Raw genomic sequence first — 16722 nt, forward strand, 5'->3', positions numbered from 1 at the left:
GTCGGAAGTCCCACAGTAGTTTTGCTTGCTCATTTTCGACCACTTTTTCAGGCTCATGATCCCACCAGTTCTTTGCCACTGGGAAATGGTAGTTCCGGCACAAGTTCCAGTGGAACTTTATTATTATTATTATTATTATTATTATTATTATTATTATTATTAATTAGATTTGTATGCCGCCCTTCTCCGAAGACTCGGGGCGCTAAGGTAAAAGAGGCAAAGGTAAAAGATCCTCCCTCAAAGAAAAATTATTCATAGCCCGAACCCGCTCACACAACAACCCCAGGCCACTTTGACAAACTAAGCTATTTAATAGTAACATACTACTAGGTTTTTAAAAAATCGAACATCCCCTGATCAAATACCACAAGCAAGTGACCATCCACTCTCGTAAGGGGTGTGCATAAGCGTGCCTCCTGTCCCCTGCCCTATTGTCTCTCCTATATCTCCTATATCATATCTACTATTCTTCTATTCTAATCTTCTTATACTACTCTCATAATATCCTTCTATTCTCTAATTGATATATTCTATTCCTAAATTTTCACTTCTATTCTTTCTCTAATATATTCTACTCGAGTATAACCTCTATAACCTTCATTGTATATTGTGTATTGGACAAAATAAAAAAATAAACAAACTGAATGAGAATGGCAGAGCTGGCTTCCTAAGGGGAAGCCAACCTCACAAAGTGAAAACAAATCCAGATGAAGTAGGGTTTTGGGGGGGAAAAGAAAGAATCAAGTGAATAATGACAATTAATACGAACCTTTCCTTTGACCATTACCCGGACATAAGTGGGCTGCACATCAACATTAAGGAAGGAGGTGTCCAAATGTCTAAAAGAGAAAGGGAGAATATTGTTTAAGCTTAGCAGCTCTCTGTTCCCTATGTCCCAAAAGTGTTTTTTTCAAGAGGCAACTGGATTTTCTCGTTTTTCTTTGAAGATGTTTCGCTTCTCATCCAAGAAGCTTCTTCAGCTTTTCCCCACCATTCAGTTAGAGATGAAGAAGCCTTTGAAAGCAAAATGTCTTCAAATAAAAAATAAACCAGCCAGTCCAGTTGCCTCTTGAAAAAAGCACCTTTGAGACAACCATGACCTGGATGACTCAGAATCTCCATGGATGTCTTTTCCCTGAGATCCCATCAAAAGCAGAGTAACGTACATCTACATATTTCAAAAAATTGCGTGCAACTTGAATCCAATATAACATTTTATTTAACACAAAATTATATATGGTATATATTTTTCTTCTCTCCAGATGTAAACGAAAGGCCAAATCAAACCCCGCAGCCTCCCTAGAGAGTCTCAGAAAAAGAGACAATAAAACAAACCCTTCTGACCTGTAAACACCAAGATCCAAGATGAACCGTTTGTTTTCATCGTCATCTTCCAAGGAGAAAGGAAGCCTAGATATAATAGAAGCAAGATTTGGGCATGACAGACCGACAGACAGGATGAAGGGCAGGGTCAAAACTTCAATTGGTACTGGTTTTGCATTCTAAATGGGATGAGCTAGCAGTAAGCAAGATACACATTCTTCCCCAAAACTGATTTCCAAAATCTAAAAACCTGCTAATGTTATAAAGTCCAGGGCTGTTTTTAAGTTGAAACATGATGTGACATAAGTTCCATATAATTCAAAGCTACACATTTGTGCTGAAAGAGAGACATCTACTGGCAAAATCCCCCACCTTAATTAAGTGAGCTAATCTTTCTATTATTATCCTTGCACATTATAATATTCTCTCTCTCTCTTTATGTATATACACGTAATACATACTTAAAGTTTTTGTAAATTATTTTTTAAATTATCCAACCCTGTACTAAATCTGAGTTGTTCTAGTTTCTTGGCAAGAGTCCTATTGTCCTGTATCACCAATTACCAAGGGATGAAATTTAAAGTTTATAAAACTTGATCCCTTCTGACACCTATTGTTATCCATTTGAATTGTCAGAATGTACTGTATTCATTTAGTTTTTAAAGTGTTTAAACTATGACCATCGTCTGGACAAACAGCAACACGGGGGAAAAATGACAGTAACTGGGTAAATTTCAAAGATATCTGAGACATGTATATAAAATATAAATTGCTGAAAAAAATACTTTGGTGTAACAATGCATTTTTCTCTCACACCAAATTTTCCTTATTTTCCACTTATTCGGTTAGTGGGTTTCCTTTTTGCTACAATTTTTTAAAAATTATTTATTGTACAGTGTTCCCTCGATTTTCGCGGGTTCGAACTTTGCGAAAAGTCTATACCACGGTTTTTCAAAAATATTAATTAAAAAATACTTCGCGGGTTTTTTCCCTATACAGTACTACAGTTTTTCCCACCCGATGATGTCATATTTATTTTATTTATTTATTGATTGGATTTGTATGCCGCCTCTCTCCAGAGACTCGGGGGGGCTAACAGCAACAATAAAACAGTGTACAATAGTAATTTGGTATTAGAAATGATTAAAAATCCATTAATATAAAAACCAAACGTACATACATACATACATACCATGCATAGAATTGTAAAGGTCTAGGGGGAAAGAAGATCTCAATTCCCCCATGCCTGGCGGTAGCGGTGGGTATTAAGTTGTTTACGAAAGGCATCTTTCGTCTGCCTTTAATAAATATATTTTTTTAACAAACTTTAATAAACATGGGGAGTAATAATCTGAATGGTTGCTAAGGGAATGGAAAATTGCAATGTAGGGGCTTAAAGTGTTAAGGGAAGGCTTGTGATATTGTTCATAGCCAAAAATGGTGTATTTACTTCCGCATCTCTACTTCGCGGAAATTCAACTTTCGCGGGCGGTCTTGGAACGCATCCCCGCGAAAATTGAGGGAACACTGTATCTGTGTATTTGTATATTGGGAGAAGCAACTGTTTCAAATCCAGGATAGTCTTTACAGCTCTTGTTTCCCTTCTTAAAGCTTCGGAAACAGGCAAATGAAATCAGGGCTTGGTGCTTCACACCATAATCTGTCCTCGGTACAAAATCCATTCACAGTAAGAGAAGTAACTTAGAACTAAGGAGACATTGCCTGATAGTCAGAACATTTAATCAGAGGAACAGCTTGCCTCCAGAAGTTGTGAATGCTCCAACACTGGAAGTTTTTCAGAAGAGATTGGCTAACCATCTGAAGTAGTGTAGGGTATCATCCTAAGCAGGGGATTGGACTACAGTAGAAGATCTCTAAGGTCCCTTCCAACTCTGTTATTATTATTATTGAAGTTTCTACCATTAAAAATGTCAGTCTCGGGCTGCCAGTGACATTTTCACAAGTACAGTGATACCTTGTCTTACAAACTTAATTGGTTCCAGGACGAGGTTCTTAAGGGGAAAAGTTTGTAAGACGAAACAATGTTTCCCATAGGAATCAATGGAAAAGCAATTAATGCGTGCAAGCCCAAAATTCACCCCTTTTGCCAGCCGAAGCGCCTGTTTTTGCGCTGCTGGGATTCCCCTGAGGCTCCCCTCCATGGGAAACCCCACATCTGGACCTCTGTGTTTTTGTGATGCTGCGATTTCACTGATGCTCCCTTCGCTGGGAAACCCCACCTCCGGACTTTTGTTGCCAGCGAAGCTCCCATTTTTGTGCTGCTGGGATTCCCCTGCTGGGATTCCTCTGCAGCAGCGCAAAAACACGGAAGTCCGGAGATGAGGTTTCCCATAGAGGGGAGCCTCAGGGGAATCCCAGCAGCACAAAAACGGGTGCTTCGCTGGCAACAGAAGTCCAGAGGCAGGGCATCCCAGCGGCGGAGGTGGGTTTGTAAGGTGAAAATAGTTTGTAAGAAGAGGCAAAAAAATCTTAAACCCCGGGTTTGTATCTCGAAAAGTTTGTATGACGAGGCGTTTGTAAGACAAGGTATCACTGTATCTCTTTGAGCCTCTGGAGGTACCGGAGGCTGAATAGAGGGCTCGGACCTCTCATTAAAGGTGCTCATCCCTGTATTAACAAAAAAATTATCCTATTGGCAAGTCAAATTATTGGAGCTATGCAGAGATTCCCTCCGCTGTGTTTTCAGCTTTCACAACGTAATTCTCATCTGTCAACATCAAGTTTTGAGCCATGACACTGAAGCTGTTTTGTGCAACTGTCACTATATTATTATTATTTTCCTCCAGCACAATGAGGAGTGATTGACAAAATGCTCTGTTCCCCAAGATATCCTACAGATAAGACAGCAATGTCTCTTTCCTATCCCTTTTCTTTGTTCCCATGTTGAGAAGTTGTTCATATTTTCCTTGGTGAGACTGAAGTGGCACATAATTACAGGGAAAAGTCCCAAAGGTGCTTTTTTTCAAGAGGCAACTGGACTCCCTTGTTTTTTCTTCGCCTTTCATCCAAGAAAGTGGAGAATGGAAGGATCCATATTCCTTGCAGGCAGCTAGTCATTTGCATCCTCCTAGAGCAGGGGTGTCAAACTCAAGGCACGTGAGCTTGATCCACCCGGCGGGATGCTTAGATCTGGTCCATGGGGCCACCCTGGAAACAGCAAAAGACCAGCCAATGACAGCCTCCTGCAAAATCTCTGCCAGCGAAAACAGAGCTCAGGGGGCTCCTCTCCGAGCTGTTTTCACTGTCAGAGGCTACAAGAGGCTGGCGCGACACAAATTATGTTGAGCTGGCCATGCCCATCCAGCGTGGCCAGTTTATTAAAGCTTGTTGCAAAATCAAACCCAGAAACACACACAGATGATAGATTCGGCTGCCTAATAATATAGTGGTACCTCTACTTAAGTAGAAAAGTTTGTAAGAAGAAACAATTTTTCCCATAGGAATCAATGTAAAAGCAAATAATTTGTGCGATTGGGGAAACCACAAGGAGGGTGGAAGCTCCTAGAGAGGCACCATGGAGGCTTCTCGCCGCCTTTCCCAGCCCTGTTTCCTCCCAGGAGATTAGATTAGATTAGATTTATTGGATTTATATGCTGCCCCTCTCCGCAAACTCGGGGCGGACCCGTTTCCTCCCAGGAGATTCCTAGACCACAGGGAGGGTGGAGGCCCTGTTTCCTCCCAGGAGATTCCTAGAGAGATCCCACAGAGGCTTCTCCCTGCCTTTCCTGGCCCTGTTTCCTCCCAGGAGATTCCTAGAGAGGCCCCATGGAGGTTTCTCCCTGCTTTTTCCGGTTACAGTTTCGGAGGCTTGGGTTTCTAAGTAGAAAATGGTTCTTGAGAAAAGGCAAAAAAATCTTGAACCCCCGGTTCTTATCTAGAAAGGTTTGTAAGTAGAAGCGTTCTTAGGTAGAGGTACCACTGTAAATATATTTACAATGCCACAAGTAGAATTCTTCTTCAGTCAGTTACAAGCAGCAGAGAACAGTTAGTTTCATTTCAGCAGAGTGCAGAGTGGAAGAGTACAGACACTGAAACCAAGGTCCAACTTGGGGAGGAAAATGGAAAAACGTTATATGTCGTTCCTCATTTAGCCTTTATTTATTCATTAACGACAATAATTTAACAATTTATTTATTTAACAATTTGAATGCTCAAAGTGGTTCGTGAATTGTATCTTTTTTTACATACTTGGCTTCATTTACATTCAAAACTCTTCCTTCCGGTGTGATCAAAGTCCGCAGAGGTTTCTCTTTATTTCCTTGGTCTCTGTTTTTTAAAAAAGCAAAAAAAAAAAGTTTTTAGAAAGAATATATTTTGTGTTCTCATCCCTTCTGCAACTTAGTAAAGACAGCAGCACAAAGATGACAGAGCCTTCATTTAACTCTTGATTAAAACGCACAAAAAACATTCCATTTGCTTTAATGCGTTGAGAGAATGCTGCTGCAATGCCTTATTTTAAAGGAAGCAAATCAAGTATAATCAAGACAATGATGATGGCTCCTTCAGCTTGTTTGATCCCTGGGTACCAAATTCCAATCTGAAAAGAGAAGTTTTCTCATCTCTTGCAACACCTCTTTAATCTTTGCTACTTTAAAGATGTAGCTTTAATTCATTTTTAAAATAATCAGCCTCTTTGAGATCTTGTTTTTCCAATATTCAGGTTATTATGATACAGATAATACGATATCAATATCATCAACAAAACTTGTTCTATGGATGCTATTGTTATGAAGGCTTCCTGGTTGATTCTAATGTTACTGGACAATTGAGCCAAAAAAAAAAAGCCCACCCCACTTTCCTCAACTGTTGCGATGTGGGATCTATTTCGACCTTTAACAAAGCAGATGCTGATGTGACTGAAGTCTGGTCCTTAACAGAATTGAAGCTAAAATAAAGCTCAGCAGATAATGTGAATCCAGACAACTGCAGTGTATGCAATAAACCATAATTGAACAACTTAGCACAAGCTGCAGATGCAGTCATTAACATCTTAGGGGGAAATGGGCCATTTCGGAAAAGATTTTAAAGATAAGGCTTCAGATAATGTGATTTTGCAGCAATTCACAATCATCCTGATTCTCATTAAAATAAGAGATTGGATTATATCTATCATCTATCTTTCTGTCTGTCTGTCTATTTATCTATCTGTCTGGATTTGTCTATCCATCTATCTGTCCAACCATCATTCTAGATCTGTCTATCCCTCTATCTACCCACCCACATCCATCCATACATCTATCTCTTGTATAAAAATTGCACATACCTATTTTCTCTCTCCTTCCTTTTCTCCTCAAGATACTGGTGAATCTCTAGCCTAGCCTCTGGAGTATGAGGCACAGGTTCATCCCAAAACTCTCTGTCTTCATCGTCATCCTCAAGTATTAATTTACGAAAGTCTCCATCTCCTTCTTCACAATTTTGGCGGTTCACAGCTCCTTCCACGGAGTAACACCTGGAATGTAATGTTCAAAAGAAAACATTGAGGCATTTGATTTATCTATCCACTTCAAATCCTGCTCTCCAGCCATGTGTCTATTATTTCAGGGTTCAAGGGTCTTATTTTCAGGGAAACACAGTGGTTTTTGGCTGAGTTCATGGGACTTTAGGGAGAATAGAGGGATACGCTAGCATTTATGCATCAATCTCTTTTGATCTGAATTCGTGCCCAATCTGCATAGGCATAAGGGCTACACTTTGGGTCCCATCAACTAGGGCAGTGATGGCAAACCTTTTTTCCCCTTAGGTGCCAATAAAGTATGCGTGCGCGCTATCGCGCATGCATGAGTGCCCACACCCATTATTCAATGCCTAAGGAGGGCAGAAACAGCTTCCCCCACCCCGAGGCCCTCTGGAGGCTGGAAACAGCCTGTTTCCCAACTTATGGTGAGCCCAGTAGACTCATGTTTTGCTCTCCCCTGGCTTCAAAGGCTTCCCTGGAGCCTGGGGAGAGCAAAAATGCCCTCCCCCACCTCCCCAGAGGCTCTCTGGAAGCCAAAAACGCCCTCCCAGAGCCTGTGTCAGCCAAAAATCAGCTGACCGGCACACACACATGCACGTTGGAGCTGAGCTAGGGCAACGGCTCATGTGCTACCAGATATGGCTCTGCGTGCCACCTGTGGCACCCGTGCCATAGGATCCCCATCACTGAACTAGGGAACGTAGGTTGGGAAGTGCCTAGGATAGGATGTCAAACTTGATTTCATGGAGGGCCGCATCAGGGTTGTGTTTGACCTTGGGGGTGGTAGGTGGATGTGGCCAGGCTGGGCGTGGCCACCTCAATGCCACTTGGGTTAGGGGTGCCTGTGGTGGTCTAAGCGCTCTGCCAGCAAAAAACAGCAGCCCTCTCTTTTCACTGGTTGTGGGTTGCAGCAGGCCATCACAGCCAAAAATAGAGCTCACCGACTCACATTTTGGGGGGTGGGGAGTAATTTTTTTTTTCTTCTCCAATCACGTGTACAGAAAAAAAGATACCATTAATTTTAAATTACATTACAATACAATGTACCCTCGATTTTCGCGGGGGATGCGTTCCGAGACCGCCCGTGGAAGTTGAAGTAGAGGTTTCCCAGGCTGAAAAGATGCCTCTAAAATGGAGGTTTCCTAGGCTGAAAAAAGCCTCTGAAATAGAGGCTTCCCAGACTGAAAAAAATGCCTGTGAAATAGAGGTTTCACAGCTGGAAAAATGCCTCTGAAATAGAGGTTTCCCAGGCTGAAAAAATGACTGAAAAAAGCCTCTGAAATGAAGGTTTCCCAAACTGAAAAAAAATGCCTGTGAAATAGAGGTTTCACAGCTGGAAAAATGCCTCTGAAATAGAGGTTTCCCAGGCTGAAAAAATGACTCTGAAATGGAGGTTTCCCAGTCTGGAAAAAATGCCTGTGAAATAGAGGTTTCCCAGGCTGAAAAAATGACTCTGAAAAAATGACTCTGAAATGGAGGTTTCCCAGACTGAAAAAAATGCCTGTGAAATAGAGGTTTCACAGCTGGAAAAATGCCTCTGAAATAGAGGTTTCCCAGGCTGAAAAAATGACTCTGAAATGGAGGTTTCCCAAACTGAAAAAAATGCCTGTGAAATAGAGGTTTCCCGGCTGAAAAAATGACTCTGAAATGAAGATTTCCTAGGCTGAAAAAAGCCTCTGAAATGGAGGTTTCCCAAACTGAAAAAATGCCTGTGAAATAGAGGTTTCCTAGGCTGAAAAAAGCCTCTGAAATGGAGGTTTCCCAAACTGAAAAAATGCCTGTGAAATAGAGGTTTCCCAGGCTGAAAAAATGACTCTGAAATGGAGGTTTCCCAAACTGAAAAAAATGCCTGTGAAATAGAGGTTTCCCGGCTGAAAAAATGACTCTGAAATGAAGATTTCCTAGGCTGAAAAAAGCCTCTGAAATGGAGGTTTCCCAAACTGAAAAAATGCCTGTGAAATAGAGGTTTCCTAGGCTGAAAAAAGCCTCTGAAATGGAGGTTTCCCAAACTGAAAAAATGCCTGTGAAATAGAGGTTTCCCAGGCTGAAAAAATGACTCTGAAATGGAGGTTTTCTAGGCTGAAAAAAGCCTCTGAAATGGAGGTTTCCCATGCTGAAAAAAATGCCTGTGAAATAGAGGTTTCACAGCTGAAAAAAGCCTCTGAAATGGAGGTTTCCCAAACTGAAAAAAATGCCTGTGAAATAGAGGTTTCACAGCTGACAAAAGCCTCTGAAAAAGAGGTTTCCCAAACTGAAAAAAATGCCTGTGGAATTGAGGTTTCACAGCTGGAAAAATGCCTCTGAAATAGGTTTCCCAGGCTGAAAAAATGACTCTGAAATGGAGGTTTCCTAGGCTGAAAAAAGCCTGAAATTGAGGTTTCCCAAACTGAAAAAAATGCCTGTGAAATAGGTTTCCCAGGCTGAAAAAATGACTCTGAAATGAAGGTTTCCTAGGCTGAAAAAAGCCTCTGAAATGGAAGTTTCCCAAACTGAAAAAAATGCCTGTGAAATAGAGGTTTCCCAGGCTGAAAAAATGACTCTGAAAAAATGACTCTGAAATGGAGGTTTCCCAGACTGGAAAAAATGCCTGTGAAATAGAGGTTTCACAGCTGGAAAAATGCCTCTGAAATAGAGGTTTCCCAGGCTGAAAAAATGACTCTGAAATGGAGGTTTCCCAAACTGAAAAAAATGCCTGTGAAATAGAGGTTTCCCGACTGAAAAAATGACTCTTAAATGAAGATTTCCTAGGCTGAAAAAAGCCTCTGAAATGGAGGTTTCCCAAACTGAAAAAATGCCTGTGAAATAGAGGTTTCCTAGGCTGAAAAAAGCCTCTGAAATGGAGGGTTTCCCAAACTGAAAAAATGCCTGTGAAATAGAGGTTTCCCAGGCTGAAAAAATGACTCTGAAATGGAGGTTTTCTAGGCTGAAAAAAGCCTCTGAAATGGAGGTTTCCCAAACTGAAAAAAATGCCTGTGAAATAGAGGTTTCACAGCTGAAAAAAGCCTCTGAAATGGAGGTTTCCCATGCTGAAAAAAATGCCTGTGAAATAGAGGTTTCACAGCTGAAAAAAGCCTCTGAAATGGAAGTTTCCCAAACTGAAAAAAATGCCTGTGAAATAGAGGTTTCACAGCTGACAAAAACCTCTGAAATGGAGGTTTCCCAAACTGAAAAAAATGCCTGTGGAATTGAGGTTTCACAGCTGGAAAAATGCCTCTGAAATAGGTTTCCCAGGCTGAAAAAATGACTCTGAAATGGAGGTTTCCTAGGCTGAAAAAAGCCTGAAATTGAGGTTTCCCAAACTGAAAAAAATGCCTGTAAAATAGAGGTTTCCCAGGCTGAAAAAATGACTCTGAAATGGAGGTTTCCTAGGCTGAAAAAAACCTCTGAAATGGAGGTTTCCCAAACTGAAAAAAATGCCTGTGAAATAGAGGTTTCACAGCTGGAAAAATGCCTCTGAAATAGAGGTTTCCCAGGCTGAAAAAATGACTGAAAAAAGCCTCTGAAATGAAGGTTTCCCAAACTGAAAAAAAATGCCTGTGAAATAGAGGTTTCACAGCTGGAAAAATGCCTCTGAAATAGAGGTTTCCCAGGCTGAAAAAATGACTCTGAAATGTGTTCTGTCTGGGTTTTCCCAGACCTCCACACCCACTGAAAAATAGCCAGACACTCTGGTAAAATCCAAAAGTAATTTATAGCAGGAAAAAATAAGCACAAAGGAAAACCTGTCTTCACAGCAGACAGGTTACAATACTTTACAACAGGGTCCTGATGTCCAGTCAATTCCAAAAGCTTCTTGCTGGCACACCCCCCCAAGGTTTCAAGAGTCCAAGGCACAAACCAGGATTGTAGCCACCAAAGTTCACAAACAGGTCTCACGAATCTCCAAGATAAAACTCCACAAGCCAGGAAGGGTGGGGCCGCCTTTTATCCTTTCCCAAGCACCACACCCAAACCCAGCTGCGACCCCTAATGCTGGAAATATCTGGCCAATTGCGTTCTTCTCTCGTTAGCTCTCCTCTGTCGCATATCTATGAAGTCACTAGCATCTTCCCCCAGGGAATCCAGGCTGCTTGCTGGGGAGAGCTCCCCCTGGTGGAACTCTGGCTGTCCTTCATCTTCAGCCTGGGATTCAGCTTCTTCATCAGTCTGCCCCTCCTAGTCCTCAGCCTCTGAGCCGGACACCGACAGCAAATCAGCCATTCCCGGAGGGGTCCCAGGCTGAACCACAACACCATCCCCCCGCGGAAGGCCCCTCCCCACCTGCCAGCGGAGAGGACGCGGTTTCTGAGGGAACTGGGCGTGAAAAGCCCGAAGAAGATCGGGAGCGTCCAACAACGCCGCTTCCACCCAGGAGCAATCATCCGGATCCCCCTCTACCCATTGCACCTTGTACTGGAAACACCCATCCACCCAACGGGAATCCACAATGTCATGTACCATAGCTTCAGGGAGGTGATCACGAACACACGGGGCAGGAAACACGGGAACATTGGGACGGAGCGGACAATCGGGAGGGACAGGGACTAGCAGCGAACGGTGAAACACAGGGTGAACCCGCAAATTGTCCGGCAGGGTGAGCCGGTAAGCTACCGGATTAATCACCCGCTCAACGGGAAAAGGACCCAGAAACCGGGGATCTAGTTTGTGCCGGGGTAGTTCAGAGGCTACATATTTTGTGGACAACCACACCTGATCCCCCACCACCAAGGGGGGCACATCCCGCCTGGAGCGATCAGCCACCCTCTTGTAGTCCTCCTTGGCTTTATTCAGGTATCTCTTCACCATCTCGTGAACCGCCTGCAGCTCTGAGAGAAAGTCCTCAGCAGCAGGCACCGGGGAATCTAGGAGGGTCAAGGGAAAGAAGCGAGGGTGAAATCCATAGTTTGCGAAAAAGGGCGTGAGCCGGGTCGATGAGTGACGGGAATTGTTGAACGCGAACTCCGCGACAGGGATAAACCGGGACCAATCCGTCTGGCGATCCGCCACGACACACCGCAGGTATTGTTCCAAGATCCCGATCACTTTTTCTGTACCGCCATCGGTCTGGGGGTGCTGCGTCGAGGCGAGGCACACGGACACATTCAGGGCCGACATCAATTCCCGCCAAAACCGGGCTGTGAACTGTGTGCCCCTATCAGAGACCACTCGATCCGGAAGCCCATGTAACCGAAACACGTGACTAATAAACATTTGAGCCGTGAGTTGGGCAGTGGGCACCCTAGTGCAAGGGACAAAATGCACCATCTTGGTGAGCATGTCCATCACCACCATGACTACCGTGAAGCGAGCAGAGGAAGGCAAATGAGTGACAAAGTCAATGGACACGGCACCCCAGGGTCTCTCAGGCGTGGGTAAAGGTCGCAGTAATCCCGGTAGGGCTCCAGTCACCCCCTTGGCCGTACGACACTGGACACAGGTGGCCACATAGGAACGCACATCATCTTGGAGGCGTGGCCACCAGAATGTCCGAGAGACTAGCTCCAATGTTTTAAACAGCCCAAAATGCCCCGCCACTGGACAGTCATGACACTGGGTCATAATCAACCCTCTCACTGGGCCGGCGGGAACATACAGCTGCCCCCCGGTACCGAAGCAGCCCGTCTTGAAACGTCCATGGGGAATTGGGTGTTAACTCCCGCACTCTCTGCGCTACAAACCCATCCCCACGCTGCGCCTCCCGTAAACGGTGACGCAAGTCCACTGGGTCCTGAGTGGCAGCCAACGCTGCAGGGGGTAACACTGTCTGCAGAGGAGCCAGCTCTTTCGGGTGCGTGTATTCTGGCTTGCGCGACAAGGCATCCGCTCGGGGGTTCTGGGCACTGGGAGTGTACCTGATGCGGAAATTGAACCGCGCGAAAAAGAAAGACCAGCGAATCTGTCTCTGGTTTAATTTCCGGGCCGTCTGCAAATACTCAAGGTTCCGGTGATCCGTCCGTACCTCGATTTGATGACGGGCCCCCTCCAGGTAATGCCGCCAATGCTCAAAGGCGGCCTTCACCGCTAAAAGTTCCTTCTCCCAAATAGTATAGTTCCTTTCCGAGGGAGACAGCTTCCGGGAGAAGTAGGCACACGGAAACAACATGTCACCGGGCCGATGGGCTTGGAGAAGCACTGCGCCAACCGCTACATCTGAAGCGTCGGTTTCTAACACAAACGGCTGAGCGGGATCAGGATGGCGCAGAAGCGGTTCCGCCATGAACGCCGCTTTCAGGGCATCAAAAGCCCGCTGTTCCGCCTCCCCCCAACCAAATGGGACTTGTTTCTGTAACAACCGAGTCAAGGGCGTGGTTAACGTGGCATACCCCGGAACAAAAGCCCGATAGTAGTTTGCAAACCCCAAAAGACGTTGTACGTCTTTCACCCGTCGTGGAGGTTGCCAAGACTGAAGTGCGGCCACTTTGTTCGGGTCCATGGAAATGCCACCTGGAGATAAAATGTGCCCCAGGAATTCGACGGTAGTCTGGAAGAATTGGCACTTCTCCAGCTTGGCATACAACTGCTGCTCCCGCAACCGGAGCAGGACCCGGCGCAAATGGGTCAAATGCAAGGCATGGTTCGGGGAATACACTAAAATGTCATCAAGGTAAATCACCACAAAATGGTCCAACATGTCCCGGAACACGTCGTTCATCAGATGTTGAAACACGGCCGGGGCGTTGGTGAGGCCAAATGGCATCACTGTATATTCAAAGTGGCCGTAACGCGTGCCAAACGCTGTCTTCCACTCATCCCCGGCCCGCATCCGGACCAAATTATACGCACTGCGCAAATCGATTTTGGTGAATACCGTTGCCGTCCGCAACCGGTCCATGAGTTCAGGGATCAAGGGCAAGGGGTACCTATTCCGCACTGTGATGGCGTTAAGGCGGCGATAGTCACAGCAGAGGCGAAGATCGCCTGTTTTCTTTTTCACGAACAAAACAGGGGCAGACAAAGGGGACTTGGATGGCCGAATAAATCCCTTGGCCAGATTCTTTTCCACAAACTCCTTGAGCGCCACAAGCTCCGGCTCGGACATGGAATACAAACGACCAGCCGGGAGCTTGGCGTCAGGAAGCAGGTCAATGGCACAGTCATACGTCCGATGTGGTGGTAGCCGATCCGCCTCCTTTTCGTTGAACACATCGGCGAATTCCTCGAGGCAACGGGGTAATTGAATCGCGGGAACTACTGGGCCTTGGGCTGCGCACACATGTCGGTGATGGTCCACGCACTGCAAACTGGAGAAGGTGACCAAGTTCTGAGACCACACCACCTGTGGATCATGTGCACGCAGCCATGACAACCCCAACACGAGGGGAAAATGAAGCCCCTTGGTAACATAAAACTGTAGGGCCTCCTCATGAGTTCCGATGCACATCCGCACCGGCAGGGTCTGGAAACGGATGGGACCAGCCAACAAAACCCGCCCATCGATAGTCTCTACAGTTAATGGCGGGGTAACAGGACAAAGGGGCAAGGAATGACATTGGGCAAAGGCTTCGTCTAAGAAGTTTGTCGTCGCCCCCGAATCCACGAGGGCCAACGCGGGGTAAGTCCGAGTCCGTTGCGCGATATGCAAGGTCACCGCAAGCGTCAAATGTCGAGACGGTCCGAATTCGGGAGTCGTGGAGTCAGACGAAAATGGGATCCCCGCCCGACCTAGTGTTGCCACCAAGCCGGGCCCCCCTCGTTTCCCGATCGTTCCGGCGACGGGGGACATCCAGACGAAGGCCCCGCCATCGGAGAGTTCAGGGCAGGAACGGGGACACCAGGGGTTGTCTCCTGTAACTGCACAGGGGACGCCATGGGAAGCACGGGAGGGCTGTAGGGTACAGGAACGACGGCAGCCACGGTGCTCCGCCTCTTGTGGGGACAAACAACAGCAAAATGTCCCGGGGCCCCACAATAGAAGCACAACCCAGCTGCCCGCCGACGCCCTCGTTCCTCCGGGGTCTGTCGGGGTCGGGCGTAACTTACGTCCATCGGTTCTCCGGCAGCAACACGATCCATCAAGCGTGGAGGCAGCGCTGGTGAAAAACGTCGGGGCGCAGGGACCGGAGCCGGGGTGCTTACGGTTGGCAACCCCCGCCGCGAAACAGGTGTCGGCGGGACGCCTGACGCACGGGGGTTGGACCGTCCCGCTCGACGGACTTCCCTGGCCAACAGCCTGGCCTCTATTGCCAAGCAATGCCGCTCCAAACCGTCCAACGTGCCGGGCATCACCTCATGCACTAAGGCGTCCAACATCGTGTCGGATAGTCCATCTTGAAAGGCCTCGATCAGGGCAGCCTCATTCCACTGAACGTGCCCGGCCAGAGACCTAAAGTCAGCCATATAGTCCACCAGGGGGCGCGAACCCTGGCGTAATTGCTTCAGCGCCCGCGTGGCCGTTTGTTCCTGCACCGGGTCCGCAAATTGGTGACGCAGCAAGTCACAAAAAGCATTGTAGTCCTGGAGTAGCGGATCATCCCGGGTCAGGTACGGTGCCACCCACGACGCTGCAGGGCCAGCCAATAAACTGCACAGAAACGCCACCTTGTGGTCATCCCCTGGGAAGTGCACCATCTGCGCGTTGATAAAAAGCTGCACCTGGCTCTGGAACGCAGAAAACAGCCGCCGGTCCCCCCAGAACTTTTCCGGCATCGCCACAAAACATTTCCTTCTGGGCACAGGTGCTGGAGGTGGTACCACAGGTGCCGCCTGGGGTGGGGCCGCCTGGGACAAAACCTCCACTTGACGTTGTAAGAACAAGACTGTCTGGGTCAAGTGAGCAATGTCCCCTCGCAACTCTGCAAAGACAGCCTGCATGTCAGCTGCAGCAACATCCATGGTGACAGGCAAGAACAGGAAGCCGAAAAACAAAAGATGTCCAACCAGGAACCAGCAGCAAAGAGCAAGGAACAAAACAACCAAACCACCCCTCCAAAATGAGCACCAGGTGTCTGGTGGTTGGTGGAGTTTTATTCTGTTCTGTCTGGGTTTTCCCAGACCTCCACACCCACTGAAAAATAGCCAGACACTCTGGTAAAATCCAAAAGTAATTTATAGCAGGAAAAAATAAGCACAAAGGAAAACCTGTCTTCACAGCAGACAGGTTACAATACTTTACAACAGGGTCCTGATGTCCAGTCAATTCCAAAAGCTTCTTGCTGGCACCCCCCCCCCCAAGGTTTCAAGAGTCCAAGGCACAAACCAGGATTGTAGCCACCAAAGGTCACAAACAGGTCTCACGAATCTCCAAGATAAAACTCCACAAGCCAGGAAGGGTGGGGCCGCCTTTTATCCTTTCCCAAGCACCACACCCAAACCCAGCTGCGACCCCTAATGCTGGAAATATCTGGCCAATTGCGTTCTTCTCTCGTTAGCTCTCCTCTGTCGCATATCTATGAAGTCACTAGCATCTTCCCCCAGGGAATCCAGGCTGCTTGCTGGGGAGAGCTCCCCCTGGTGGAACTCTGGCTGTCCTTCATCTTCAGCCTGGGATTCAGCTTCTTCATCAGTCTGCCCCTCCTAGTCCTCAGCCTCTGAGCCGGACACCGACAGCAAATCAGCCATTCCCGGAGGGGTCCCAGGCTGAACCACAACAAAATGGAGGTTTCCCAGTCTGGAAAAAATGCCTGTGAAATAGAGGTTTCCCAGGCTGAAAAAATGACTCTGAAAAAATGACTCTGAAATGGAGGTTTCCCAGACTGAAAAAAATGCCTGTGAAATAGAGGTTTCACAGCTGGAAAAATGCCTCTGAAATAGAGGTTTCCCAGGCTGAAAAAATGACTCTGAAATGGAGGTTTCCCAAACTGAAAAAAATGCCTGTGAAATAGAGGTTTCCCGGCTGAAAAAATGACTCTGAAATGAAGATTTCCTAGGCTGAAAAAAGCCTCTGAAATGGAGGTTTCCCAAACTGAAAAAATGCCTGTGAAATAGAGGTTTCCTAGGCTGAA

At 46.3% G+C, this 16722-nt stretch overlaps 1 protein-coding gene across 1 annotated transcript in view; it reads right to left on the reverse strand.

Annotated features, from left to right (window-relative positions):
• Positions 1 to 16722, reverse strand: part of DNAAF11 (dynein axonemal assembly factor 11) — a 60255-nt gene that overhangs the window by 30780 nt on the left and 12753 nt on the right. Inside the window, exons 6-9 of the mRNA XM_070748311.1 lie at positions 6608 to 6796; positions 5533 to 5610; positions 1345 to 1410; positions 770 to 839 (exon numbers count right to left, since the gene is read on the reverse strand). Coding sequence (XP_070604412.1) covers positions 770 to 839; positions 1345 to 1410; positions 5533 to 5610; positions 6608 to 6796 — 403 coding nt within the window. The remainder of the gene's footprint in view (positions 1 to 769; positions 840 to 1344; positions 1411 to 5532; positions 5611 to 6607; positions 6797 to 16722) is intronic.

This window comes from Erythrolamprus reginae, chromosome 3 (genome assembly GCF_031021105.1).
Source record: "Erythrolamprus reginae isolate rEryReg1 chromosome 3, rEryReg1.hap1, whole genome shotgun sequence".
NCBI classification, from domain to species: domain Eukaryota; kingdom Metazoa; phylum Chordata; class Lepidosauria; order Squamata; family Dipsadidae; genus Erythrolamprus; species Erythrolamprus reginae.